The sequence below is a fragment of the Nelusetta ayraudi genome, unplaced genomic scaffold (genome assembly GCF_046127955.1).
Source record: "Nelusetta ayraudi isolate G7.1 ecotype Tasmania unplaced genomic scaffold, CSIRO-AGI_Nayr_v1 ptg000002l, whole genome shotgun sequence".
In the NCBI taxonomy this organism is placed as follows: Eukaryota; Metazoa; Chordata; class Actinopteri; order Tetraodontiformes; family Monacanthidae; genus Nelusetta; species Nelusetta ayraudi.
In genome coordinates, this window is record NW_027466052.1 from 7,029,233 (window position 1) to 7,056,799 (window position 27,567).

General features: G+C 45.8%; 2 protein-coding genes across 3 annotated transcripts; both read left to right on the plus strand.

Moving 5' to 3' along the window:
- Positions 1-618: 618 nt before the first annotated feature.
- Positions 619-13,398, plus strand: dync1li2 (dynein, cytoplasmic 1, light intermediate chain 2). 2 transcript variants are annotated; one of them, XM_076020992.1, is made up of 13 exons: positions 619-770; positions 1,615-1,688; positions 2,051-2,167; positions 2,245-2,475; positions 4,790-4,953; positions 5,500-5,593; positions 5,713-5,848; positions 5,952-6,063; positions 6,156-6,215; positions 6,854-6,898; positions 7,014-7,131; positions 8,348-8,485; positions 9,932-13,398. In XM_076020992.1, exons 1-13 carry the CDS (start codon positions 685-687, stop codon positions 10,042-10,044), a joined length of 1,488 nt encoding a protein of 495 aa, XP_075877107.1. In that variant the 5' UTR covers positions 619-684; the 3' UTR covers positions 10,045-13,398. The 2 variants fall into 2 exon arrangements, with proteins under 2 accessions (XP_075877107.1, XP_075877098.1); XM_076020983.1 differs by lacking the exon at positions 619-770 and having other exon boundaries at positions 836-1,688; positions 9,937-13,398.
- A 525-nt stretch (positions 13,399-13,923) lies between these two features.
- On the plus strand, positions 13,924-27,398 carry cmtm4 (CKLF-like MARVEL transmembrane domain containing 4). Its single transcript, XM_076021103.1, has 4 exons — positions 13,924-15,119; positions 20,698-20,874; positions 25,757-25,855; positions 26,001-27,398. The coding sequence occupies exons 1-4, from the start codon at positions 14,934-14,936 to the stop codon at positions 26,163-26,165; spliced, it is 627 nt and encodes a 208-aa protein (XP_075877218.1). The 5' UTR covers positions 13,924-14,933; the 3' UTR covers positions 26,166-27,398.
- Positions 27,399-27,567: the final 169 nt, after the last annotated feature.

Consider the following 27,567-nt stretch of genomic DNA (forward strand, 5'->3'; position numbering starts at 1 on the left):
TACTAGAATGATTGGCTTTTGGGGGCATGAAAAGCAACAACTGTGTTTATAAAATAAAAATAATAATAAAAAAAAAAAAAGATTTTGAGATCCTTCTCAAAATAGCTTAGTTTAGAGAATAACAATTGTATAAAAAGTGTGTGTGTGTGTGTGTGTGTGTGTGTGTGTGTGTGTGTGTGTGTGTGTGTGTGTGTGTGTGTGTGTGTGTGTGTGTGTGTGCGTGCGTGCGGCTGAGCTATACCTCATCACAGTTCGAAGCCCGTCAACACAATGTTCTACTGCAACTCTCCTCCCTTTTAACAAACTCCGTAAGATATAAAGATTTTCAATCGCACTGTGTCTGGGGGACTTTAAACCACCACTTATTAATCTGTTTGCCTTGATTCCAGTTGACAATTTCTGTGATTGGTTCAAATGTATGTCTTGGTGTGGGCAACTAGAACAAAAAATAATAATAATAAAAATAGATAACACGTTTTACGTTTTATTCTATAAAACGAGGCGTTTTATTATTATATCGTAGGCCGACAACGGAAGTTTCGGGGGGGAATGAATAAGGGTGTGACGTGTACAGGCGCGACGTTATGGTCCATGAATGCAACGCACCCCTGTCTACTCGGAAGAGGGCGGAGCCAGTGGCGGCCAAGAATCAGGGCCTTGCCTTTGTGGTTGTAGAAAGAGAAGATGGCTCCCGTTCTGGAGAAACGGCTCCCGGGCGCAGCCGGGGCGGGCGAGAACAACAACGAAGAAGAGGAAGGACAAAACCTTTGGCAAGTTTTGCTTCTCTTCTAACTAACTGCCGCGTGCCCCGACCCTCCTCTGAAAGGCAGAGCCGCAGTGGTTCTTGCTTTGTCACTGCCGGTTCTATGCAAACAGACACCGGGCCGGCTAACATTAGCACCAAGTGAAGCGGGACGGTCGGGGCGCTAGCGTTACTTCTGCTAGCGCTGCTGCTGTCAACGTCAGCTATGCTACGCAAGCTAGCGGTTAGTGCACATGAACTTGATCGTGTCGGGTTAATGGTCTGTTTTCACGATTGCGAGACGCGGCGAAGTGAGTTGGGTTTGACGGAGCCATTCATACTCCAGGGAGTTCCGAAAGTTGTCAGGACAACACCCCAGTACTAATCAAGGCTAGCGCCTCGGTGCAGGATACAGCAAGCTATGAGGAGTGCTGTCATAAATGTTAACAAGCGAACGTCAACACCCTAACTGCAACCGAAGTGTGAAAGTAACGTTGGATAATGTCACAGCCGTATGACGGGTGCGAGCTCTGAAAGCTTTAAGTCATGATAAAGAACCCATGCTAACCGACTGTTTTTTTTTTTTTTTTTAAATCACCGGTCAGATGATATGACTTGGATCATTTCCTGACTGTTTGGGCTTTGACACAGCACTCTGGTTGACAAAAAGAAAGAAAGAAAAGAAATTAAAGACCTTCACGTATAATGCGCAATGTTACGGATTTGCAGTTTGAAAGAAAATCTGTTGTTGGTCTTCTGCGAGTTCATGTTGTGAGATTGCCTGTGTCATTTTGCCCCATGACTGGGTCTAATGGCTACAGCGTTACGTCATCTTTATGACCGATTCCCTTTATGTTTCGTTCCTGATGTAGGACCTCCATCCTGAGTGAAGTTTCAACCAGTTCCAGCTCAAAGTTGCCAACAGGAAAAAACATCCTGGTATTTGGTGTGTATTGCATGAGCCCCGAACTGTGAAAGTCTGTACTAGTGCATTGTTTTCATTGTATTAGCGGTGGTCACTAGAAGTCCACAAATCTGCAGAACGACACTTAATGCACAAAGCTGAAATCTTTTTGGGCTTTTCATATAGCCTGAAGTTATAATTGCTTTTACTTGCCACTGTCTCGTTTGTAAGGTGCAATAAAAAACAAAATGTAATGAGGGATCTTTTCCCCAAGGAGTTACTGCGTTGATCTGAACAGAGATTCAGTGTGTTTTAAACAGTGTGATCTGTATTTTGACTGGTCTAAATAAAATTTTAATGATGTCGCTATCATGTCACAAGCAAATGAACCAAATGTTTTGTAGGGGAGGATGGCTCCGGAAAAACATCCCTCATGTCTAAACTGCAAGGAGCTGATCACAATAAGAAAGGACGGGGCCTGGAGTATCTGTACCTAAGCGTCCATGATGAGGACAGAGATGGTGAGTTCTCCTGGCACCAGCGTAAATTAAGAGTCATGCAGTAATTGACGGTGAAACGTTTTGTCTATCCTCCGCAGACCTGACTCGCTGTAACGTGTGGATCCTGGATGGAGACCTGTACCACAAAGGCCTGCTGAAGTTTGCTGTCTCGCCGCAGTCTCTCCCCAACTGTTTAGCCTTGTTTGTCGTGGACATGTCAAGGCCCTGGACCATCATGGAGTCACTGCAGAAGTGGGCCAGCGTGCTTCGCGACCATGTGGACAAGCTAAAGATCGCACCTGAGGAAATGAGAGAACTGGAGCAGAAGAGTGAGTTGCATCTCGCTTTACGTGCTGCGTGCAGACTAGAAGATGGTGGTCGAATATCGCGTTTCCTTGTGTGCAGCAGTGGTTTGCAGTGTTCAATCTCAGGAGGAACGCTTCAGCCTTGAAGCATCCCATGATCGTATCGGTGCTAAAAGTCAGACCCTTTGCTGACTGGTTGCCGAGAACAGACGCTACTGGAGGATGCTTTGTGTGGAAGGGGAGCACGGTGTATCATTGCATACCGTCTTGGATGATTCTAGGTCATCACCAGAGAGGCCCGTGATCCTCAGCTGTGCACTCTGGCCTGAGGCGAGTTCTGCAGATCAATGAGTGTGTTGCACTCTGATTTTGTTTTCCCGTTAATTTTAGAAAGGGTGAAGTCCTGCTCATGAACGGCTCTTCTGTCCTGAGTTGTTGCCCCTTAAACGGGTTGGTTCAGCCCGCAGGTTCCGTCACAGAAGCTTCTTTTCCTCCTCCAGTGTTTGCCTTTTTCCATCTGCTCTTACCGTACTGTAATTACACATTGTAAAGAAGTGCTGTTTAATTTGACAGAGGTTTAAAATTCCCTAGACATGGGACATGGCAGCAAGATGTCAAGTTAACATAACACAATTGAGAAGCTCTTTTACACTTTTATTTGGTATAGTGGCTTTTTGTCAGGTGACATTTTCAGCCACCTGTTACTGCCGACAAGGAAGCGCTCTTGGTAAAGTATAACTGATGGCTAATATATGCTATAATGAAAAAATATATATTGTCAGCATATCTATGCAATTTGTAGACAAGCTATTTTCCCTGTGATTCATCTAGCTTTTTTGCAGTACTTCTGCTTTTTTTTTTTTTTACTATTATTGGCCTTACACATTGACTCCACGCACTTCAATGGGCAGATTCAAATGTCAAGCTTGAGACGTGACATTTGGATGAAGTTTGTTTCATCAAATCGGGTATAATTACAGCAGCAAATTGGCGAGACACTGTCAGGTGGTGTATTTGTGGGTGTGTCTGTGTCTGTGTCTGTCTGTGTGTGTCTGAGTGGCTCTTGACCAGGGCGTCTTGCAAGCGTATTGCATCATGGTTCTCTGCCTCCAAACAGCAGTGTTGGGGAAATAAAGGGAGGTAGACTGAGTGGGTCTCAATAGGTGCTGCGGTAGCTGACGGTAAATAATAGAATCTGACTGTGGCTGCAGAGGCTTCATCCTTAAACCAGACAACTTCTCCTTGACAGTGGTAATAAATCTGAAATCTTCGTGTATGATTATTTATTTGATATTAGATGACATAGATCAGGAGCATATCAAGGAGGCTGTACTGAATGTACTTGGATTTTCCACATGTTGGCCGTCTGTATTCATTTCTTTGATCGCTGTCTGAATTAACAAGGCGTCTTCAGGAAGTAGAGCTCCCATTTGTGTTTTGTGCAACACTGCAGCAGCAGGAATCCCAGCAGTAGTCATAAGCTCTAATGTATATACCCCAAAATATGTGTGCTTATGCTCTGGATTTGTTTAATCCTGTGTCCAAGAAGGGTTCCCTGCTATAGTGTTTGTCACACTTGTTCTCACCCTGCTCACTAAATTCCATGTTCAAAAGTAAAGGAGGCTGAAACAGCAAGTCAGTCTGGCTTTGTGGGATCTCACAGTCTAATTCCCTTTGCTCTGGACCTCTGGGCCTATAGAAACCCCCCCACCCACACACTTGCATAACTGTTTACACATTACAAAATGCAGAAATACATATACCAGAGTTAAAACTCTAATGATTAAACGTGCTTGTGTTTACGTGTTTTGATGTCTGGCAGGAATGGACATTAACAGAATGTCAGTAAAGAGTCCCTGGTTTGACCATCATGATGTCATGGAAGTCCGGGCAGCAAAACAAACACTGCTGTAAAACCAAGTTTATAGTCCAACAGCAGGGAGTTGCACGTTGTTCATATGGCTCCGCCTGAGCCTGACCAACAAAGCTTAGACCTCCAAAAATGTCTTGGTCGACTTTGTTTTTTTTCCAGCTTTGAAATAAGTCAGTGCAGTTTCCTTCCTAAATAAGTTGTCATGCTTCACAGTTTAGTCAAATACTGTTTAACAGTGATCAAGTGAAAAAAGTTTCTCCTTGTGTCAGAGGTTTTGTTAGGGACGCCAACAATGCCGAGTAATCATTCAGTAAGGTGGAGAAAGTTAGTTGACAGTTACTTACTATCACTGGGCTCTTATTTCTTGCTTAGCCACACACTGCCTCCCTGTGTCCTTGATTGATTTGGGACGCTTCTCGCTAATTTCCAGAGTTTCTCTCTTGCGTTTGCTTTGTTTCCCCCTAGTGGTGAAGGCGTTTCAGGAGTACGGCGAGCCCGAGGACGCCAACCCGGCCTCGCCACAGAGACGGGCCCCGACAGCAGGGGAAGACGAGGCCGTTGTGCTGCCGCTCAGCGAAAACACACTCACACACAACCTGGGCATTCCAGTGCTAATAGTTTGCACAAAGGTACAAAATAAGTTACTACCTGGGACTCTTTCTCCTCTTCTGCGTCCCTTCTCGCCCTGCAGCTTTCCTCTGACTTTGAGCTTTTTCCTTGTGATGAACGAGTACCTTACATTGCCATTGCACCTCTGATTTATTCAGTGTCAGACAGCTTCATGTTGTTCTTTGTCAGGCAGTCATCCTTCATAAATAGCAGCCATTATGTTTGCTTGTTAACGCTCCAGGGTAGAATAAAAAAAAAATGGCTGAAAACGCAGCGTAACCGTCAGCAGAGCTTCACATGCTTTCCACGGCCAGATAATGTGGGTGATGTTGATTTATTTCCTTTGGCTGCCCAGTCTAGTTGCTGGACACCGTACAGCTTATAACTTAGCCAAAAATGTGTTCCTTTGAGATTTGAATGTTTCTGTCCTCACAGTTGACAATAAGACAAAAAAGACAGCACTTTTTATTTGCTCAAAACAAAGAATAACAAGTTTGTCAGTTACGGAAAGCTGTGTATTTGATGCCGTTCCGTGAATAATGCAGTGATGTTGACCACCTCCACAGTGTGACGCCGTCAGCGTGCTGGAGAAGGAGCACGACTACAGAGAAGAGCACTTCGATTTTATTCAGTCCCACGTCAGAAGATTTTCCTTACAGTGTATCCTTTGAATTGTTCCGAGGCCAAATTCATTTGGATGGAACCAACAGTCTTCTGTTGTCAGTCACAAGAGAGTCCGTCACCGTCTGTCCTGCCGCCGCCTTGACTTCAACTTACAGACGGCGCTGGCCTCATCTATACCTCAGTGAAAGAGGAGAAGAACCTGGATCTGCTTTACAAATACATCGTACACAAGATGTACGACTTTCAGTTCACCACGTCAGCCTTAGTGGTGGAGAAGGACGCAGTGTTCATGTAAGTGGGGCTGACACGGTGGTGCCGGTGCTGGTGGTGGATGCTCTCCTGCTAGCGTTGCAATTAAAATAAAAATGCCTTTTTTTTTTCTTCTTCCTTCCAGTCCATCTGGATGGGATAATGAGAAGAAAATTGCAATTTTGCACGAAAACTTCACAACAGTCAGACCTGAAGATCCATTTGAGGACGTCATCACGAAGCCTCCGACAAGAAAAGTAGGAGCAGGCAGCGAGTGGCACGTTGTGCGTCTCGTTTCATCTAAAATGCTGAGTGAAACTAAAATGTTCTCTTTTTTTGTTCTGTGCAGCTGGTGCATGACAAAGAGATAAATGCAGAGGATGAACAAGTATTCCTGATGAAGCAACAGGTTGGTAGCAGTCGCTCGGATTTCACTCTCCACAGAGATTATTGAAAGTCACAGAAAATGAAGCTAGTGTGCTGCTAGAGTTGAACCTGAACTGCTGCTCTCACTACAAATCTCTTGTCCGCCTCGCTCCTGCTGATGAGCATGTGAAACTGGGCACGTGACAGGTGCCACCGCGCCTCCTGCTGCTTAGCACAATAATCTCTGGAGGCAGAACTCACTGGACATGGGTTCAGCGATGAGTTTTAAAGAAGTTTTACTTCTAGTTTTGACAAAGGCTCTTTATTTTGTCTATATTTGACTTCCTTTTTTTTTTTTTGGTTTTCCTCATTTCTGTAATTGTCTGTGAGTTAATGGAAACTATACTTGTACCATTTATCTCACATGGACAGCTGAAATAGAACCGCTGCAACTCTGAGTGCAGGGTTAAAAAAAAAAAATGTAAGAAACAGATTTGCAGAAAATGCTTTTTTATCAGTTTTGCATTCAACCCTTTTAAATTGCCCAATTGGGCGCCGGTCCTGTGCTGCACTGACCTTGATTTTACAAATTAAAAAAAAAAAAGCAATCAAGTACGAATGGAATGTGACCTAATCTGAAACAAACACACACACACACACAAACTTCTTTTCTCTCCACAGTCTTTGTTAGCAAAGCAGCCAGCCACGCCAACGAGAGGAGCGACAGTGAGTGCTCCTCACCTTTTCAGTTTTTCTTCTGAATTTATCATAGTATTGTTTTTGTTGAAATGGAAAGATATATTTTTGTCCTCATGTTCTTGTATTTGTCGCTGTGTCGTAGGAATCTCCTGGCCGGACGACCTCTGGATCCCCCAGGCCTGCGGGTCGTGCTGGACAACCAGCAGGCACTGGCGGCTCACCGATGGCTGCCGTCAAAAAGCCTGATCCCAACATGAAAGGTGAGGCCTGAGTGTTAATACTCAACTACATGATAACAAAGTCATTTAACTAATACTTACTTCCTCTTCGCACTTAGTCCTCTTGATTGGTTTTGCATTGACTCCACACCTCTGCGTTCATTCATGTTGTCATTATAGTTTTTATAGTTTTTCTGACTTACAGCATATTTATCAGTATTGCAACATTGCCCTCAATAGGTAGAAATTAAAATCATTTTTACAATAAAAAAATAAATGTTGCATTTCTCTGCAATAGTCAGGTCCTGTATCAGGATAAAGCACATTTAAAAAAAACAACAGAAAAGTTTGTTCTGATTTATTAATTATCTGCCTACTAAGGTTGCATTACTAGTGTGTTAAATTATAATAGTAAGAGTATGTTACCTTTTTAAAAATTGAATTCAGCCTTTCCAGTGACAAAATGCAAAGCCTTTCCGCGACCACCCATTTCAAGCCATGACTTCACCACTGTATCTGCATTTTTATCTGACAATGGAGTCTTTGTAAAGATGTCTGCTGACAGAATAAGTGACCTTCAGACACAATGGGTCATATGCTGTGTTGGGATTTAGATGCCCTCTTGGATATAGTGTAGTGGAAATCCTGCACTGAGCCACTGTTCACCCCAGAAGACGTTGCGCAGTTATTGCCATTGTTACCTTTTAAAGACGGTGCATCACATTTCTTTGTGGCTGAGTTTCACACAAAATCAGCAAAGTTACACTTCAAATAAAAAAATAAAAAAAAGTGTACTGTCAACACGTAATGACACTTAAAGCACGAAGTGACATGTCGGCAAGAAGGTGATGCTGGTATGTGTGAATCTCTCCTTCCTGCCTGAGAGCTGATGATGCACCCACCACCCCCGCACTGAACAACTAGTCGTGGTAAACAGACAGTGCTGGTTGCTAATGATAACATAACCTGCCTAAATGGTGGCATAACCTTTCATTTCCAGGGGGAAATAAAAGACGTATTGGGAGCATTGCCTGTCGATAGTCATGTTTTGTACTTTGTCCCCAAAATGCTGTTGCTGTATCAACTGTTTGGCTGCTGAGGACCTTCATGTTTTGCCTCGGTGTACATGCTAGTGCGCAACTACGACATCTAGTGGTCAAAGGATTTTTTTTGTTCTTTCCCCCTCACCGCTCCTTCAGACGTTGTTGCATTGTGGGAAGTATTTCCACTGACTTTGTTTTCCATGTGTGTCCTGAAGCGGGGGCTGCCAACGAGGGAGTGCTGGCTAACTTCTTCAACAGCCTGTTGAGTAAAAAGACCGGAGCTCCAGGAAGCCCAGGAAGCCCAGGAAGTGGAGCAGTTGGAGCCGGCGTACAGGGTTCTGCCAAGAAAACAGGTACAACCTCCGTTTCCGTTGCTCTCGCTCAAATCTTTCTGTTGTTAAGACCTTTTTTTCCCCCCTCACAGATTTTCTTTTTATTTTTGAGTTAGCCCTGAAGTTGAATTTCATCGGCCTTGTTGTATTCAGATCCATGTCAGAATATGGTCTCTATGATACTTAACGCACAAGACGGTAGAACCCGCTGACAAGTCTCTGTGCAGCCCGAGAAAGAATTTTTAAACGGGAGAAAAAGAAAAGTTGTGCTCTTGTTGACTGAACAGCTGACACCTGAAGAAACTTGTACCAGGCCTGTATGCAACATTCCACCAGTCATAAATGCCCCCCATGGAACTAATGTCACTCATGCCGTGTCAAGCGCCACCGCTCCTCTCCTCTGCTAATTTGCCCTCGTGTCCATTTCACTTTGAATAACCTCGGTCGTTTTGCATGGTGGCCACTCCCGTCCTCGGCTGCAGCACTTGAGCCGCGTTCAGACTGCCAGCCAAAATCTGATTTTTAGCCCATCCAGATTGAAACCGGACGGCTCTTTTGTAGGTCAGTCACAAATCACATGAAATCCGTTTTTTGCAAGAGGGTTTGAAACCACTGTCAGGAGGTAGTTTCAAATGGCATTTGGACAGAAGCGTCTCAGGCTGAACAGCTCCAAACACACCGATGGGTTTTGACTGTCCGTGACGTCACTCTACGTGACGGAGACCAGCCCAGAGGGCGCCATTCCAGGTGCGGAGCTGTAACGTAATGGAGCAGACAGAAGAAGTAGAAAACAGCAGCGCCTGGACAGAGGACGAAACTCATTGGCTCATCAGTGTGTGGGGAGATACGGTAGCTCCATTCAAGCCAAGCTCCAGGCTGAGTAGCGCAACGAGTGCCGCTGTCGCAATTATATGATGTCACACACTGCACAGCAACATGTCAGATGGGTCAATAATGTGGCCCAGTTTGAACAGAACCAGATCCCATTTGGACACTTGCTAAAAAACAGTGTGGACAGTCGGCCATAAAAATTTGGATTTGAGAAGGAATCTCATTGGAATCAGATTATCCTGCAGTCTGAACGCAGCCTTAAACACTTTGCTATAAAGGCAGCTACCCAGTAGAGTGTTGAGGGAAACATTGCACGATCCCACCTGGGCCCCACGGAGACGGACCTCTTGTTCCAGTGGTGTGGCAGCGCTTCCATCGTATGTCACCCCAGCAACAATGATGATGCATGAGCGCATTTCCTTTTGTACCGTGGTTGCTTGTGCATGTGTTTACTGTGGCTGTGAGTCTGCAGCATGGGACAGCAAAACCCCCTCCATCCATCCATCCATCCTTCCTTCCATCCATCCACCTGCTGTAGACAAGCTCCCTGTTTGTTTGTTTGTTTTTGTTTTTTTAATGCATTCATGCAGACGCTACAGGAGATTACTTTGGGCTTTTGTCTCCTCTTTTTCCAAGGGCAGAAGCCGGGTTTGACTGACGTCCAGGCCGAGTTGGACAGGATGACTCGCAAACAGGACTCCATGGTTTCAACTAACAACGTACCGCCGCCGACAGGGAACGAAGCGTGAAGGCAACATAAATAGAAAAAAACAAAACAGTAAAAAAACAAAAACAAAAAAATACAGCTGCATCGTCCACCGCATTCATACTCTGGAGTAATACATGTACATTTAAGCGCGAAACATTGACCAAACTTTCCTAATGTCGTTCAGTCAGTTGCACACAAGTGGTTTCACCAAAACGCGTTTCGGATGCGATCAGATATGGTGGTGTTCCGACGAGACGGGCCGGGACGAGGACGAGGATGTGTGTGGAAGTGCTAATGAATAGTTGTGGAAGCTCGGCTTTATTTCTGTCCTCTCCTCCACTGTAAATGCTTTTTTTTTTTTTTCCGGGAGAGGGGCATCGGTTAATGGAAATGCGTGCACACTCCCTGGCAGCCGGCCTGACGTGCTGGGCTGCAGGCCCCCACACTTGTGGGTCAAAAGTACCCCCCCCCCACTCCTTAGTGATTTAAAGAGTGGAAATTTTAGTGGCCTGGCTCAGCTTATCTACTGGAAGGAATCTGGTTGTGATTGGAAAAGGTATTATGACATCAAGTATGTTCATGGAGACAAGTAATCTGAATACTTGTGACAGTTATTTAGTGTGCAAAAAAACAATGTTGGATATAATTCTGATGTATTTATTGAAAGGTCCTTCTTTTTTATTTTGTGCACCATTTATGAGTTTAAGGAAATTGTCCCCTGTATCCATATTATATGAGGTTAACATGCCACTGTAACGCTAATAGGACAAGTCCAGATAGCTGATTGCATATCATCATTTTGCCCTGGTCATCTTGAAGGATTCTGTAAATATAAATGCAACAAAAATATCTATTCAGGTTATCTTTTATCTTTTTTTTTTGTATAAAATGCTTTTTTTGTCTCTCCAAATTTAGCTTCTTTGAAATGAAAAAGAGACCGGTGAGGATTTGACAGGTTTCGAGGTCACTACAGAATCACTTCTTTAGCTGCAGATGTGTATATTTTGGGATGGGGTTGGGCAGCATCTTTCCTACTATAACTCCTAAGTGCCTCGCACAGTTAGCTGTTTATGTCATAGTGGAGGTGCTTGTCTACATTAGAGGAAAATGCACTGTAGCACCGTTGTTTAAAAAAAAAAAGAGGAGGTTTTCTCCATTTTTTTTTTTTTTTTGTCATCCAAATAATTTATTTTTCTTGTTTTACATTTCTGGTGATGTACAACAAGCCTGTGGTCTTTTTTTTTTTTTTTGGTTTGTTTATTTTTTAAAATTTTTTTTGAGAAGTAAGATATCTGTGGCTTAGTCGATAGTGTTCTGTAAACCGAGAGATTGAAAGCTTCCATGTAAACCGGCGGAGGCCGGCGTAAGAAGAGAAAGCACGCAGTGGAACTTTTAGGTCCCCCTGGACGAACACTCGGCGTGGTGGAAACCACTCACACTGCAGCCAAAAGACACACAGTGATTTGTCGCGCTTTGAACAAAAAAACAAAACGTTTTCTCCTCCTGTGTTTGACGGCACTGTCCTCCTGTTTCACTCACGTCCCACGTCACGTCAGCTCAAACATTCCTAGTTTTTTCGCTTTCAAAATCCCGTAGACAGCCGCTCTTCCGTTGGGCTCATCTCGCTCACTTTCTTTCAGTGCCCATTTTAAAACTACTGTACAGCCTTTGCCTTCAGTGTGCAACTAACAGTTTGTCACACTTGACACCCTGCCTTCACAGGAATGTTCCTAGTTAACTTTTGTGTCCTTAAGGGGTTGTTTTCTTGTCTTTGTGTCAGTTTTTCTTTTTTTTTTTTTATTCAAAACATTCTAGTGTACCACATCAAATTTCTGTAGTATTATTTATGGTCTCATGGCGCCATGGTTTAATCTAATTTAGTCTAATTTGCCGCTCTCACCCGCTGGTATGCAAGGCCCTTGTTAATCCTATGGATGCTGTTCTTCTATAGCTTTCACAGATTAAATGGCAAAAGCAAAAGAGCAGTTGCCATTGGAACAATGGCAGATCAGGAGTGAATTGGATAATGGAACCAAAGATGCACGTTAACTATTTTCTGTTTATAGTCTTTTATCATCCATAAGATTAACCTGTGGCCCTTTTTGAAAAATTTAAGGAAAAAGATAAATCCTAGCCTTGCATGGAGCCCCCGCAAAACTTCACGGCTGCCTGTGAGGTCTCGTCTCAAAATGATGCCCGATACATCTGGTACAAACATCCATTAATTAAAAAAACAAAAAACAAAACACTTCTGGGGGTTTCAGAGCGAAAGGTAATATTTGAATGCACAGTAGATTCAGCTAAAGTGGTTTATAATGATGGTTTTGATTTCTTCTTTGGATGCGCAGCACACTGACTTTAAGTGGCCGTCCTGCTAAATCTGAACATCTCCGTGTTGATCAAGATGAAGCTCTTATTTTTTTTTTTATTATCATTATTGTTATTATTTTTATTGTCTGTTTCGTGATGGTTGGAATGTACAACTGGTGAAAGTCAGTTGTGTCATTTGGGTGAAGCACAATTTGAAAACAGCCTGGAACATTACCGCCACATGTTGAAAGAAGCACTTTTCCTTGTAAGTTGTATCACATCCCTGTTGGTACAGTCCAACACACAGAATGCATATTTTCTTTTTTCTTTTTTCTCGCCTTGCCTTTTAAAGCATTTAAATCGACGTTCACCTGCAAAGGGAAACTTCGGCATGTATCTGCATTTGCTGCTTGAGTCGTAGAAGGTACCCATAGTGGTTCCTCAAGGAATAAGCCCTTTCTGCCTAAACCCCACCCCTCCTCCTCTCATCGATTGTCTACGGACCCTTTTAATAAGGATTTGTTTGACATTGCTCAATTAGGCAATCAAGCTGTTATTAATTAAACGCCCCCACCCCTTTAACACACCAACACACACCTTCTTTGTCTTATAAATAATTTTAAAATCTCACATCAGCCTAATTGATTTCTTTCGGATGTGTGGCAGAACTGAGTGAAATGATTTTCTGTCACACTGCTTGGTTTCAACATTGCACTTGCTCCTTGCGAAGACCAGTCCCAAGATGGAAAAAGAAGAAACAACAAACATTAATTAAAGGTTGTTGCAACTTTTGTACTCAGATTGCAGAACTGAATTGCCTTCGACCACTACGGACACTCTTCTGTTTTTTGCGACTTTGAGCTTCTGCTTCCAGTCCTTTTATATTCAGGATGTCAAGACATTGTATGCACATGGCCAGCTGCATTTTTTTTTGTGCCCTGAATAAATTCAGAAGTTTGATTGTATGACTCTTCACACAATTCTGTAGCCTCTAAGCTGCCATGTGAATTCTAGCTTCTTATACCGACAGAGATAAAGAAAATGTTTATGAGACCCCTGGCTTCAATAAAACCAAGAATCTCCACTTGGTCTTTCTCTTCTTCTCTCACGTCTCTTTCAGTCAACCGTAAAACTGCTAGATGAATATATGTTGCATTTGTAACATGTCTCCTTCTCATTGTATCCGTTTCATGTGATCAGGCCATCTTCTGTCACCTAGGCAACATTCAGTACCAATGGATAACACAGGGGGGCGGTAATGTGTTGCACACTTGTTCAGAAATGGAGTTATTGCATTGTAGGTCTACAAATTCGTTAATTTTACTTTGTGTGTGGGGGGGCGTGATTATGACCAATTTAAACGTAATGACTGTGGGGAGCTTATTATGCCCATATAACACGTAACATCGTGAACCGGTTGAACCTGCGCCGCTGCTCTCTGGTGTGTAACATGTTGTAGTGGGACCAGAAATGTCTACAATTATCTTGCACAAACTGGCTTGGTGTGGCAAGATGCTGTAGTGGTTAATACGTAATAAGACAAACCGTGACTATGCAAGAATTGTAATCTGTAAACTATATAGGAGAAAGGAGAAGAAAAAAAAACACTTGTAAAATAATCATGTGGGGAGAAGAGAACTAAAGTGCACCAGGTCCGACTGGAGGCTAGCGGGCGGTTTTCAAGAAAAGAGCCGTCAGAGCGAACAGGAACCAATCCCAGGAAGAACAACGTGAGTCGGCGTGGTTCCGTAGGAAGGCTCGGTCCGTCCTGCAAGGGCTGCTTGGAATCGCGACTGACGGAGCCTGCCCAAGAATGTGCAGTTTTCAGAGGGGCGGAGACAAGCTTGCCTCGCATCCATAGCGAGGCGGACTGGAGCGGAGCGGAGCGGCGTGTGTGTGCAACCAGGCCCGCCGTCTGTCCGTGTGGAGAATTGAGTTCCCAGCAGGAGGGAACGCGGCGCTCTCTCTCTCTCTCTCTCTCTCTCTCTCTCTTTCTGTCTCTCTCTCGGACCTTCTGGGACACAGCAGGGTGGAGGAAAAGCCGGAAGCTTCCGGGGGGATCGCCTCGCTTCGCCTGCACCAAAGTGGCTCAAGGAATCGAACAAGTGAGCCGCCCAACATTGTTCCAAGTCCGCCCGTTTTCACAGGGGCGCGACACTGTCACCGGGAAGGAAGGAAGGAAGGACGGAAGCAACGCGGAGTTGGCGCACATTTTACTCGGACAACAGCCGGATTTATTCCTTCTTTTTTTTTTTATATTAATAGAATTTTTTAATTTTATTTTTTTTGTAATCTCTGGCCCCCCCTTGAGCTCCCAACACCTCACAACCTTCTGCGCGTGAATGTCAGCGAGCACCTTCCGCGGCGGTTTCCCCGCGGGGCGGCTGTGAAAAGTGGCCAGTCTGGTTCTCTCTCCATCCATCCAGCCATCCAGCCAGCCGAGCAACTCCAGCCCCGCACGGAACAAAGTGTGCTTTTATGAAACACAACCTGCTTTGTGAGTTGGGTCCGGGCGCTTTGTCACCGCGGCCATATATGCGCTAAAAAAAAAAAAAAAAAAAAAAAAAGCCCACTGTATTACAGCCAAGTGCTCCCTCCTTCCTCCCCACTGAAACCATCATGAGGACCACCGAGGAGACGGAGGGCTTTGACGGGGAGGCCTCCAACACCTCCATGATCTCCGGGGCCAGCAGCCCCTACCAGCCCACCACCGAGCCCGTCCACGGCAGGACCGTGTGGGGGGGACTGAGGTGCGACCTGGAGTACCTCAAGTCCTACTTTGGGATCCTAAAGTTGGTCGAAGTGGTAAGTTGTCATTGTTGTTTTGTTTTGTTTTTTTGTTTTTTTGACACGCCGCTTGCCAATGTAGACGAACTGCGATTCCAAACTATGCGATTAAATTGTAAACAGCGTTGACTGGGAGCCGGTACAGTTCGACAGTGTACACGGAGGAAACTAGAAAAGCCGAAACTAGTCCGGTCATCACTCTCATCCATGTAGTCGGCGGCATTCAGTTGCTATGTAGGTCAAAGCCTTGCAGTCCATCCCCATCATGCTGGGCTCTACCAAAGATCCAGGGAATGTGTTAGCAGTCAACGCTATGGACGCCGTAGTTGTGTGAAACTTGAGTGTAGCTGTTGTTGGTTGCACGGTATCTACTGTACTACGTCACGGTCTTCGTTTGTTTGCGGGGCCCCTCAGCTCAACTCCTCAGAATGTGTTGAGCAAATGTGTTTGATTGGGTTCCGATTCCCTCCAAGAATAAAACAAGACTGGTTTGTTTGTAGTTGTTGTTTGTCAGGGTTTAGTGATCACTCAAGAAAAGAAAAAAAAATGCAGATTTTTTTTTTTTTTTTTTCATCCACTCTCCTATCTCTGCACTTCAGAGGTCTGAACATAGGAAAAGCATCTGAGGACTTTCAAAGCTCTGACAGCGCACCAGAGGAGGAAATGTCTTTCAAAACCAAAGCTGCCTCTCAACAAAAATCCAAAAATCTCTCTTCCTCCTCTCTCTCTCTCTCTCTCTCCCTCTCTCTCTCCCCCTCTCTCCCTCGCTCTTACACAGTTAGAGAGAGTAGCAGGACTGCTTACTACTACATGCTCACATGAAAAGCGTCCTCAATATGAGAGGGTGGCATTGAGGAAGCTGGCAATTACCTCTACCAACGTTAGGGGGTTTAAAGTAAAAGACAACCAAATATAAAAGGACAACACTGCAACATCTCTGACTTTGCCACTCTTCCTTTTCAACCGTCACGTCTTCCTGGTGACGAGGCAGCGGTTAAAGATGATTCTCTGCCTTTTGTGGGCGGCTCAGACTCCCACCAGTCTGCCACCCAGAGCGCCTCAGCCGCCCTGCGCTGTCAAACACACCTGCAACGTTTCCCACTGTGTGTGTGTGTGTATGTGTGTGTGTGTGTGTGTGTGTGTGTGTGTGTGTGTGGGAGACGCTTTGATACGACTCCCGTCTGTCGTCAGTGTGGGAAGAAAATTGGGACGAGGCTGCGACTCTGAGGAAGATTCACGTTGGCAGTCGTTATCTGCTTGACAGCAAATGAACGAATATTAAATGTAGAATAGAAATTGTGTTGATCACAAGCCGGCAGGCGGTCCCAGTGATATGGACCTCATGGCGGTAGCTTGCAAAATCCTTACTTTATGAATACATTTAATAATTATTTTATTTTATTTTCATTTCCAAATCACTCCCCCTTCAATGAAGGATCTGCCCCAGTTGTTAAATGTACAATATTCCTCAAGTGCAGTGTTTCAGGGTTTGACAAGATATTTGACACCATTGGTGAACATTTTTTGGCACTTACGTCCAACTGGGCCCCTAAAAATCAGCCTTAGTGTTTTCATACTTCACCACTAGTGTCCTAAAGTGCAAAAGTCTCTGCATAAAGTCTATACACACAAAGTCCCTACTTCTAAATCGTGTACAGATATTCTTCAAGTATGACAGTTTCTTTCCCTGCGGTATTCCACGGTTACCTTAACTCCAGAAGTTTTTTTTCCCCCTCCCACACAGAATCGTTAATGACTGTGACCTGCGCATTACGAAAGCAAACTACTAATGCATGAATATGTTGCTTTCTCTAATCTTCTGTATTGTTGACTTTAACGCCTGATACTGACTCTCTGGTTGGAGCCAGTTATACCTGCTTCATCATCAATGGCACGCCAACTGAAAGTCATCCAAGTGCACGCTCCCAGTCAGTGGAGTGGCTCGCCAGGACTAGTGGCTGGAATGAGTGTTTTTTTTTTCTCTCCTGCTTTTAAATGTGATTCAGCGGGAGAGATGTCGTTGGTCTTGTTGGGTCACTGGAAGCGCTGCTTTGAGAAGGGCGCCGTTCCTGCCCCTGGAGTTTATTTGATCGTGTCAACAGAAGGCTGTTCTGCAGCCGAAAGGCCAGGAGACAGCCGTTAATGAGTAATCCCCATGCAAAAATTAGTTACTACATATTAATTAATGTTTAGCGCGGATGAAGCGGCGCAGTGCGGCTCAACAAGTTTTGAGGCTTTGATTTTTCACCAAACAGTGTTAGTGTTAATGTACATTTTTAATGAACGTTGGTTGGGTGATGGGGATGTTTGCTCAGCAGGGATTTTCCCTGGATCAAAATGAAGTAGGCATGGTGCCTCTGTGAATGTCCATCCTCCTTTGGGTTCTCTGGAGAGATTATTAGTAGTGCAAATTGGTAGCGCTAATTTCCACACGTCACTGTCTGCCACCCCTACTGGCAGTAGCAGCATGCGACCGCAGTGACAAAGTGACCGAAAATACTGATCCAGACTGGGAAACCAAGGAATGTATTATATCCTATAAGAATCATTGAGCCATGAGCTGCTGACGCTAACAAATTTGGTGGCAGCCAAACTCGCTATGCGGGTGAAAACCCCCACTCAGCTGAGGTGCTGTTTGTGTTTTTTCGGAGCTAATGCACACAGTTTTGGACGAAAACATGTTTGCAGATTCAACTGTGATGTCGCTAGCCAACGTCCAAGTCACGCGGCCTCTGAGTTTCTGCTGTGGTTGCTGTTCCAAATTACAATTGGAAACGTGCACATATTCTATTTTTTTTTTTTTGATTTAAAGTAAACTTTCAAAAGCTACTGCCTCCGAATTTCTAACACTGTCATAAGTTTTATTTTTCTCCAAATGGTCATCTTTGGTCACCAGATTGTGACTCCTTGATCTCACAGTGCAGCCTCGCACCGCCGTTACAGAGCCGAAACCAGAGACAGTGCCATGTTTTCCACTAGGAACCGTTGAGAATATCCCAGCATGCAGCCGTCCTGCAGCAGTCGTTACCACTCTGACCTCTGGACTCATCAGTGCTAAAGAAAATAGAGGGAACAAAAATGATTATCGAGAGCTAACCGCTAAAGGTCTCGCGCTCCCTTGCTTCGTTGCCGGTGCGGATGATTGGACGGCTGCGCTCTCTGCTTCTGAACAGAAACTAGTCCCACTAGGGTGTAACCTGAGCGAGGTGTGTCCACGCTGACAGCTGCTTCGCCTTTGTCTCATTCTGTGTGTGACTGGGTCAACGAGGGCCAGCCGATATCCAACTCCTCCCCGAGCAGGCGTCACTCGATCCCGTGCCGGTGCCGTGTTCTCCGAGCAGAATAACAATCTCTTCGCCAAGCCGTCTTTCTCTTTTCAAAATACCATTTTACAAAAGGGTAATTTAATATTATGTTAATGTGCCCCCACCCTCCAAACCTCCTTCTCTTTCCCTGTGTTTGGATGCGGCCTAATGATGTTACCAGATGCTCCCAAATGTCAGCGTGCGCTTCCTGCTTTGAGCGAGATGCCGCGGCAACGGTTCTGTCCTGGCTGAAACATTACTGAAAACTTGCGGCGGCAGCACATGTTCGCCGGGATGTTTTCGACATTCGGCCTTTTAGATTTTCCATCACAGCCTTCTTTTTTTTTTTTTTTTTTTTTTTCTTTTGGTGACTTTTTGTTTTTGCGCCCCAGTCACGCTGCGGGAAGGAGGAGCACTGTGTGTAGCAGAGCGCGGTACCTTCACTCAGGCTTCTTTTCTACCTCATTTATTTTATCTCTCCGCAGCAGATGGCGTTTGAGGAGGCGGAGTCTTACTCCAAGCTAATCTAGCTAATAATCCCAACGATAAGTGCGCCACATGCAGGGGGAAGACGGGTCAATGTGCCTGTGCATGCGTCCTGTGCGTGAAAGACGAGCGGGTTCTGTCGGGTTCTGTCGGGTTTTTACCCTAAAACCACGACTCTCTCCACCCATCCCCTCCTCCCCGTGGCCCTCCAACACCTGCTGCACAGAGGGTTTGGAGGTGGGGGTGGGGCTGGGGGAGTGTCTTCCCATAGCATGACATCATCACTTGGACTCATGTTTTGGGTGTAACCTTCCTGCTTCCTGCTGTCACAGACGTGCTTGTGCTGCTGTCCTACTTGGCTTTAAGACATCAGCACCTCTTAGAAGTAGTTTGGCCCTGTGAGTTAGTCGGTTTTTGTGATGTTGTTTTTTTATTATTATTATTGGTTTGTTTCATGACCGCTGTGTTTGTTTTTGACATGCCGACCGTTACATGCGCATATCACACAAGCAGCGCTTATCAAGAGAGGACACACCCTGCTCATTAAAGCGGATAAACAGGCCGGTCTGCTGAGCTGCTGGAAGTTTGGGAGGTGGGGGAGGGAGGGAAGGAGGAGGAGGAGGAGATTTTCTGCTACCAGTGTTTCTTCTGTTTGTTCAGCATTGTCGTTCAAGGGCACTGAGGTAGCGAGTGAGCAGCCTCAGCGTGGGCCTTGGGTACTTAAAAGCTAGATTTGTGTCTTTCCGAGCAAAATAAAGATGTTGAGAAAGTCTCGCAAGCATTTTTTTCTACATTGATAAAGAAAAACTATTAAAACACAAGCAGTTCACGATTGTTGTTGCTTGGTTTGTTTTTTTTTTCTTTCGTTTTTTGGCTTTTGTGGAAGCTTTAGTTCGGGCCATTTGATTGGTATCGAAAGCTGACTGAAGGTGTCGACTGCTCAGAGGTCAATACTGAAGAACAAGACAGCGGTAAATAATTTACATTCACCTTAGAGGAAGAAAGTAGAAGAGAAAGCTTAAAGAGACAGTGTTCCATGGAATAGCGAGCGAACGTGCCATAAACATTCAGAAAAAGCAAAGCTCATTGTAGCTGCTGGTTGATCAGTATCCAACTCTGGCTGCAGGTCAAATCAAGCTGCGAGTGAGACAATGAGGTTCCTGTTCATCCGAAGGAAGTCATAGCTGAGACAGAGTGTCAGTCGTTCTGTTAATGGACAAACTATCACGAGTCCTTGGTACTAAACTCCGCTGTCTCCAAGTGATGGCTGAGGGATTCTCCGCCACTGTCAAAGAAAGAAACCCTCAACGAGCCCGCACGACGTCATTATACCAGCGATGTCAATCCCGAGCTTCAGAACGAAACTTTCAATCATCTGCAACTGCACCAGGATCTGGTCAGCTGCCTCTCCGGCTTCCAATATGTCACAGTGGCATTTCTTTTTCACTAGTAGGTCTCACGCTCTGTCTCAGGCAGCTCTGGACCAACTGCTCGTCTCCCTGTGGTTTTTTTTTTCTGTTGTTGTCAGGATCCAGTTGGTAGCGCAACACCGAAATAGCCGAATTCTTCCCGCGCTGCGGTCTGCTGATGGATGACGGGACTCGCAGGCCTCGGCCGCTATTCATAGGAACAATCGCTTCATCCTGTCGCAGGCCTGCAATTTCACAAAAAGCAAAGGCGCACATCTACAGAGGGACTTGAATCCTTAAAGTCTCCTCCTTTAAAATGACGGCGCGTCCGTGTTTCTTTGGAGACCAACCAACAACCAAACTGTCTCTGCCCCCCCCCCCCCACTCCTCCTCTAGGTGCTGTCCCTCATTGGATTCATCTGCATAGAGACCGTCATGATGTGCTCGCCATGCGGAGGCGTCTACTTCTTTGAGTTTGTCAGCTGCAGCGCCTGCGTGGTGACGGGGGTTCTCCTCCTCATCTTCTGCCTCAACCTGCACACCAAGGTGCCGCACATCAACTGGAGCCTCACGGTGAGTACCAGCACGCACACGCAGCAATAATACACGCAATGCAGCGCGACGGATGGATGTTTCGCACACATTGTTTGGTTGTTGCTGCAAGTGGGCAGCGTAAAGATTGCGGGGCGGGTCACAACAAAAAGGTTTGCGAGTTCAATTTCCCAGAGGGAGCCAGGCCCTCTCTGTTCCGGTGTCTGGTGACTTTTCTCTCGGTAGCTCGACTTCCCACCATCTCAACACAAGACAAGGTTGTCCGTATGAGGAAATGCTTGTTTGTCCCTCTATGTGGCCCTGTGATGAGTTTGTCCACGGTGTAAACCCACCTTTGCCCAAAGGATGGGTGGATTTGTCCAGTGAAACCTTTTTTTCGCACGGCAAGAGAGTCAAACCTACAACCTTCGGGCAGAAATGACCACTGCGCCGCTCTCTCAGATGTTTTCAGACTTTTTTTTTTTAATGTCCTATACACATAATTGTTGGAGTTTTTCTGGCCGAACAATCAAATTGATTAAGAACCCATACCTGAACAACATGAACCGTAACTGGATCTTAATCTGTTTGCCTGGATTCAAAAATATATTTTTTCTTCTTGTTCTCATCGTAATGGAATGACTAACCGTGTTTATTTAAAATGGAACTACCCTAGGAAGACATGTAGTGGCAGTGCTTCGCCCCCCTGCTTTGTCAGCTGTGGGCAAGTGAGCCGCTGGGTTCTCTCCAGAAACTGCCTCCGCACTGCTGCAAGAAGCAGAGGATCCTTTACAGAAGACAGTGGAAACAAAACAGTGTTACACAGGAGCCACGCGGCACACACGCTGGATTTTAAACCAGATGTCCAAACCAAAACCATAACCATTAGATTGCTTTACATAGCCACGGTGCAATGTTCCACCTCAGACATGGAGGGAAAAGTCGGGAGTTGGGGGTTGGTTAGTGTAATCTAAAATCCTCCTGCTCAGCGTCTTTCAGTAGATGTGAAGTTCTGTCCATTTTCTCCAGAGTGGCACTCGATGCGAGCTGTGGTTTCTCTCCATTCAGGTTACAAAAAGTTTAAATATATATATATAAACCGAGTCAAATTTCAAGTTAAGCCTATACGCAAGAAATAAGTAACAAAACATGCATTTTCACAATTAGTAAAGTTTTTCCATCACATTTGTGAGTTGAAGTGTGTTGAGATAAATCTGGACAAGGCTGTTCTACACATAGAGTAGAAACTCCCTGGTAAAGGAACTTTTTTTGAAGGATTTTAACCCTTTTCATCTGCTGACTGCACTCTTCGGCTTAACAACACGCCCAGTTCCACTTTTGCCCTTCGTGGGCGGCTACACCTCGCACTGTTTATTCCTGACAAGTTCACGGCTGCTCTAGTCACACTCGGCGCCCTGGGAATTCCAGCAGGGGTAAACAATCCTCTGTGGAAATGCTTCAGCCCTGCTGCTGCCTCCCTCCACTTCCAATTAGTGGCGGAGGAGCTCTTCCCTGGCCATTAAAAGGAGTCTGTAGCTGCGCCTAAGATGGATTTTCCATTCCTAAACCTTGATCTAGCGCTAGCTACGGGTGGCGCACTCGTCTCAATATGGGTGGTTTTTGCTCCAAATTGCGCGCTGCCGGCTTGTGCTTGCCATTTGTGGCAGCATTTTTCTTTTTAGACTATTTCTTTAAGCGTGCGTTGTGTTATCACGCTGAAACTAAGCTCACAAGACGCCGTTAATACCAGAATATAAAGTCCCACGACAGCAAGGAGCACATTAGCTTGCTACAGAATGCTATCATTAGCTAGCCCACTCATGTCATGCCATTGTGCCACTTTATTACTACAAGTTAAAAAAAAAATTATAATTTTTTTTTCACACTGCTCACATACCCACCGGAAATATATATATATATATATAAAAAAAAATGTTTTGTAGAGAAGTGTGGCCTTGAGGTTTTGTAAGGAGGAATTGATTGCACTGCTGCCAGAGGCACGAGATCACGGCTCATTGTCTCTGTTACAGCCACGCTGAAAACAGTCATGGGACGATCGAGGCCACTCCACTTTCGACTTACTAACTTGAACGAACTACATGATTTGATTTGGAGTGAGGTTGTTCAGTGCAACTGCGATTGGGGGGGGGGGGATAAAAGGCAGTGGAACTCAGTTTGCGTTGCGCTCCGAATAGCTGGCGAGGGCTTCTGGGAAAGAAACGGGGCGACCGCGTTCAGAGTCCTGATGGGGAGACAGTGCGAGGCAGGGGAGCATGAGCTGGAAGCCTCCCCTGTATATGGAAAGCGACCGTGCCCAGTGCATTCTTCTTCTCTTGCCCTTGGAACAAGAGCGGATCCCTTTCCCACTGAACGCATGAATGAGCCAAACCTCCGAGGGAACGCTGGCGACCGGCGGGGCCACATTCGTCTCACACGTGTGGACCCGCTGTGACTAACGCTCGTGCTGTTCATTTGTAACGCACCGCAGGCTAGCTCGCCGTCTTTATGAAACATGAACCCCAGATTGCCGGCATATTTTGGAGTTTCCAGTTTTTTTTACCGTGGCCAACAGCCAACGCTGACTCAACGGTCTTTTTGGGTTTCACCATCGTTCCACCCGTTTCACGCTCACCGCTTGATAGCCTCGATCCCACCCTACAGTGGTGGGTGTCGGCTGGCGTGATGCTCATCGTGATGCTCACGTCTTTGGACTGTGGAAGAAAGGACAAGGGGAGAACCCCGCACATGCAGGAGAACATGCAAAGTACACCTGGAAAAGCCCGGTTGGGCAGCGAACTTGCAAACGTCTTGCAGTGCAGTGCAAACCACCGTAAAAACGCAATACCTATGCTATCCTATACTTATTTTTATTTTATTTATTTATTTCGAACATGTAGAAAAAAAAGATTACTATGCCTTAATGCGCAGACAACAACAGAAATAGTATATAAACACAATAAAACAAGGTCATTAAATCGAGAGGCAGACCTACCCATGCTGTAGATCCCAGTCACATGTCTGAAAAGGAGTGGGAGGAAGTACAACCGATCTGATCCCACCCCTTCTTAATAATCCATCTAATAAAACACTATGTTGTATCTCACCCGCTGAACAATAACACGAGCACACAATATACACATGTGCATACGTGCATCTCACATACAGATATGTAACATACACATCCCACCACTCTACCGCTAATGATCTCCATCTCTTTCTGCTAAAAGCAGTGCACACACATACACACATACGCATGCGTGCGCGCGCACTCACACGCGCACATACACCAAGCTAAGGCGCATGGTTATTATCAGCCATGGTCATTAATCTATCATCAGCTCCGACTGCAGAATGCTCTGCTGCTGTTTTACTTTCTGTACCCGCGAGTGAAAGCCAATAAAAGCTTCTGGGCTTTGACAGCTGAATTATGCCACCCAGGCAGACTAAAGGCAAGCAGTGCTGTCTTTAGATTCTCTTTCTTTGTTGTTGTTGTTTTTTTTTTTTTTTTTACCTAAAAGACTCTGAGGCATCGTGCAGAGAGATGTTTCCTTCTGTCACAAAGCTCCTTGTTTATGTGTGACTGGCTGTGATTGTCGGTGCTGCCGCTCTGCTCCGTCCTTTGAACTTTATTTAGATCCTCCAGACGCACCAACAACACAAAGCTGTGGCCCAAATTTTCTTATTGCACGTCAATGTAATATGTGTGTCGTGGGAATTGCTCACTCCATGGTCACTTTATTAGGTACCCCTTGTGAGTACCAGGTGAGTGTGCTTTCATCCTTCTTCTCCATTGCCTTGTTTCATTGTAGTTTATCCAACATTTATCTTGTGCGTATTGCGCTACCTGCTGTCGTTCTACAACTCTCAGCTCCTCTTGATTCGTGATCGGAAGACGATGTGCAGGCAGCGAAAGCTTGAGGATTTCGCAGGGCTCTGGCCTGCTTGAAAATAAAGAATGTGTAAAAAGAGTGCGACTTCACCGAGTGACCTGAGGGCTGCAGGCAGGGAGTGCATGCAAGGATCTGGACGGTGCACAAAAGCTTCTCTGCACACACGAGAACAGGACACCGGAATTTGATAAGGCAGCATTTCCTGTCCAACCGGTCGGCCGGGGCCCAGACGAGAGCGCGTGCGCACGTGGGCATTAACGTGCGCGTCGGGTGTGTGCTCTGCGGGTGGAGATTGTGATGATGTTCAAAGGTCGGGGGTTGTATGTGGCACAGGTGAGGGTGGTTGTTGTTTCTCTCCATCTGAAGCCGCGTCAAAACCCCCCTCTTTCCCTCCCCGGGCCTGCTGGGTCATATGAGAGGCCACGCTTGCCGTGATTACTGTCATGCACTTGGTCACGAGGGCCTTGCAGCCCCGGTCATGCCGCACGCTGGCTTATTAACCCCTGGCCCGCCGTCTGCACGGCTGAAAACAGTAAAACATCAAAGCGGCAGCGGCTCCCTCATTCTTCCTGTCATGTGTGGAAAGAGGCGGGGGATGGCGTCGGCGTGTGTAATATGAGGTGAGAGGTGCTCTTTAACTACGCGCTGGTGGCGTCTCTGTGCTCTCCCGCGGTGGGCAAACTCACCATCAAACACCAGGATTCAGTCTGCCACTTGTTTGTTTGCGTGTTCAACACAGCGCAGGAAGCTGCGGCCTTCACCGAGTACAGTAGTAGAGGACAAGAAATGTTAAACTTGACGCATTGCCAATTAATGTAATTAAATATTTGAGTGTTTTTTTGGGGGGGGATTTGTGTCAAAGGGTTTTAGAGGCATCAGAGGCACACAAACAAGTGGAAATTAGAATTAGTGGGAAGCGCTTCTAAAAACTTGATTTAGTGCCTCAGTAAGAAGTTGAATCTCCCTCACTCTGCCTTGACACTCTACCTTGACACTCTGCCTGACGCACCGTGTGTTTGTGTCTCTGGCTGCAGGACCTGGTGAACACGGCCGTCAGCACCCTCTTCTTCTTCTTGTCCTCGCTGGTGCTGGCCTGCATCAACCACAAGACTGGAGCTGAGATTGCGGCAGTGGTGAGTAGCTGCAAGGAGGGAGCGTTGATGAGGAGGAAGTGTTACATTCCTTTTAAAGCACGGTCAATCAACTATGGACTGATTTTTTTTTTTTTTTTTTGTAACCGCTATTGTTTTCCTACTTCCCGTTCCCGTGTGCGTGCAGATCTTTGGCTTCCTGGTGACAGGTGTGTACGCCGTGAACACCTTCCTGGCCGTTCGGAAGTGGCGCCTGGCCACCGCCAGCCAGGGCTCGGCTCAGAGCCGGGACTACATCCGGGCGCGCACGGCGTCCCGGGGAGAGATGGAGGCGAGGCCCGAGCTGGCGTGAGGCCATCCACACACACGGGGACCAATGGGCCAATGAAGAGCCACCGTCGGGGCGGACGCTGCCTTCGAGACAGAAGTTCCCACATTTTTGCCAGTTTTTTTTTCCCCAGTTTTTTTTTTTTTACGACATCGTCACAGATCGTCACGTGGCCTTTCTGCCTCCCAGCGGTGCTTCTTCACCTGCCCGAACACCTGAGATACCAAAATCCATAGTAAACAAAGCACTGCAGTGAAGCGAAACATCGGGCGCGAAGTGGTTTTAATCTTTACAGGTCAGCGTGAAGGACGAGTCCCCTGCAGCAGCAGCCACGCACGTCTCCTGGCGTTTTGAGGACGTTCAGCTGTTTCACTGTGAATGAGGCCGAGTAGGGAAAAAGAAAAACGCACACTGTGCTCATGCTTTAGACTCGGGGGTAAAGTCGGAGGTGACGAACGTGATCGCGGATCCAGGAAGCCTCTGCACTGGGGAGACGTGGTAACATGCAAGGCCAGGGAAGCAACAGGACTGTGGAGGCCCTACATGGAGGCAGGCTGTCATAAATCACGCTGATTTGATGAGTTTGTGATTTCAGCCCCGCTTTGGAAACAGATTCACTCTCAGGCCAGCGACTGTTTAAGGCGGGCAGCGCAGCACAGGGTGAGATGTTCTGAAATGACTGGATAATGCTTTGGTTAAGTTTGAAACCTATATTTAGAATTTTTTTTTTTTTTTTCTAACTATCCTACCTGAATAAATTCCTTTGAAAGAGTTTGGCTTTTTGTATATGAGAGCAGTAGGTGATGGCGTGAGCCCTGCGGTAAGAGCGGAGCGTTCTTTCAACGTTTCATTACTTTTGCACATTTTCAAGGCTTCGGGAATTGTTTATTGTTGTTTGTTAATGGTACACAGCCTGTAGTCATTGTGGAAGTTGCATCAGAGAAATTTCCTAAATCTCAGGTATAGACCAGGGCTGCCACTAGTTGATTGCTCTTATCTCCCTCCACTTATGTACATACTCATTTAGAAAGCCATTGTTTTAGCAGTAGCTGGGAACTTTGGGCTCGTTTGGCTCGAATTAACGGAAACGGGAAACTTCTTTTTTTCCCCGGACAATCAGTCAACTGTGGCAGCTCTGGTAAAATTCAGTTTTGAAAATGAAATAATGACCTGAACACTAAAAAAAAAAAAAAAAAACTGTCATTGCAAGGATACTTAAAGACCCACTGTGTAAGATTTAGCAGCATCTAACGCTGGGGGGGGGGGGGGGGGGGGGGGGGGAGAATGTTGTAAATGTTTTCTGATGTCCCACTGGATCTCACATCTTTCTCAAGCCAGTCACAAAGCCTGGAGCAGATCTAGCGTATGTCTTGGTCTACTGTGCTGCACTCAATATCAGAGCATCAACACTTCTGAGTAGTGAGAG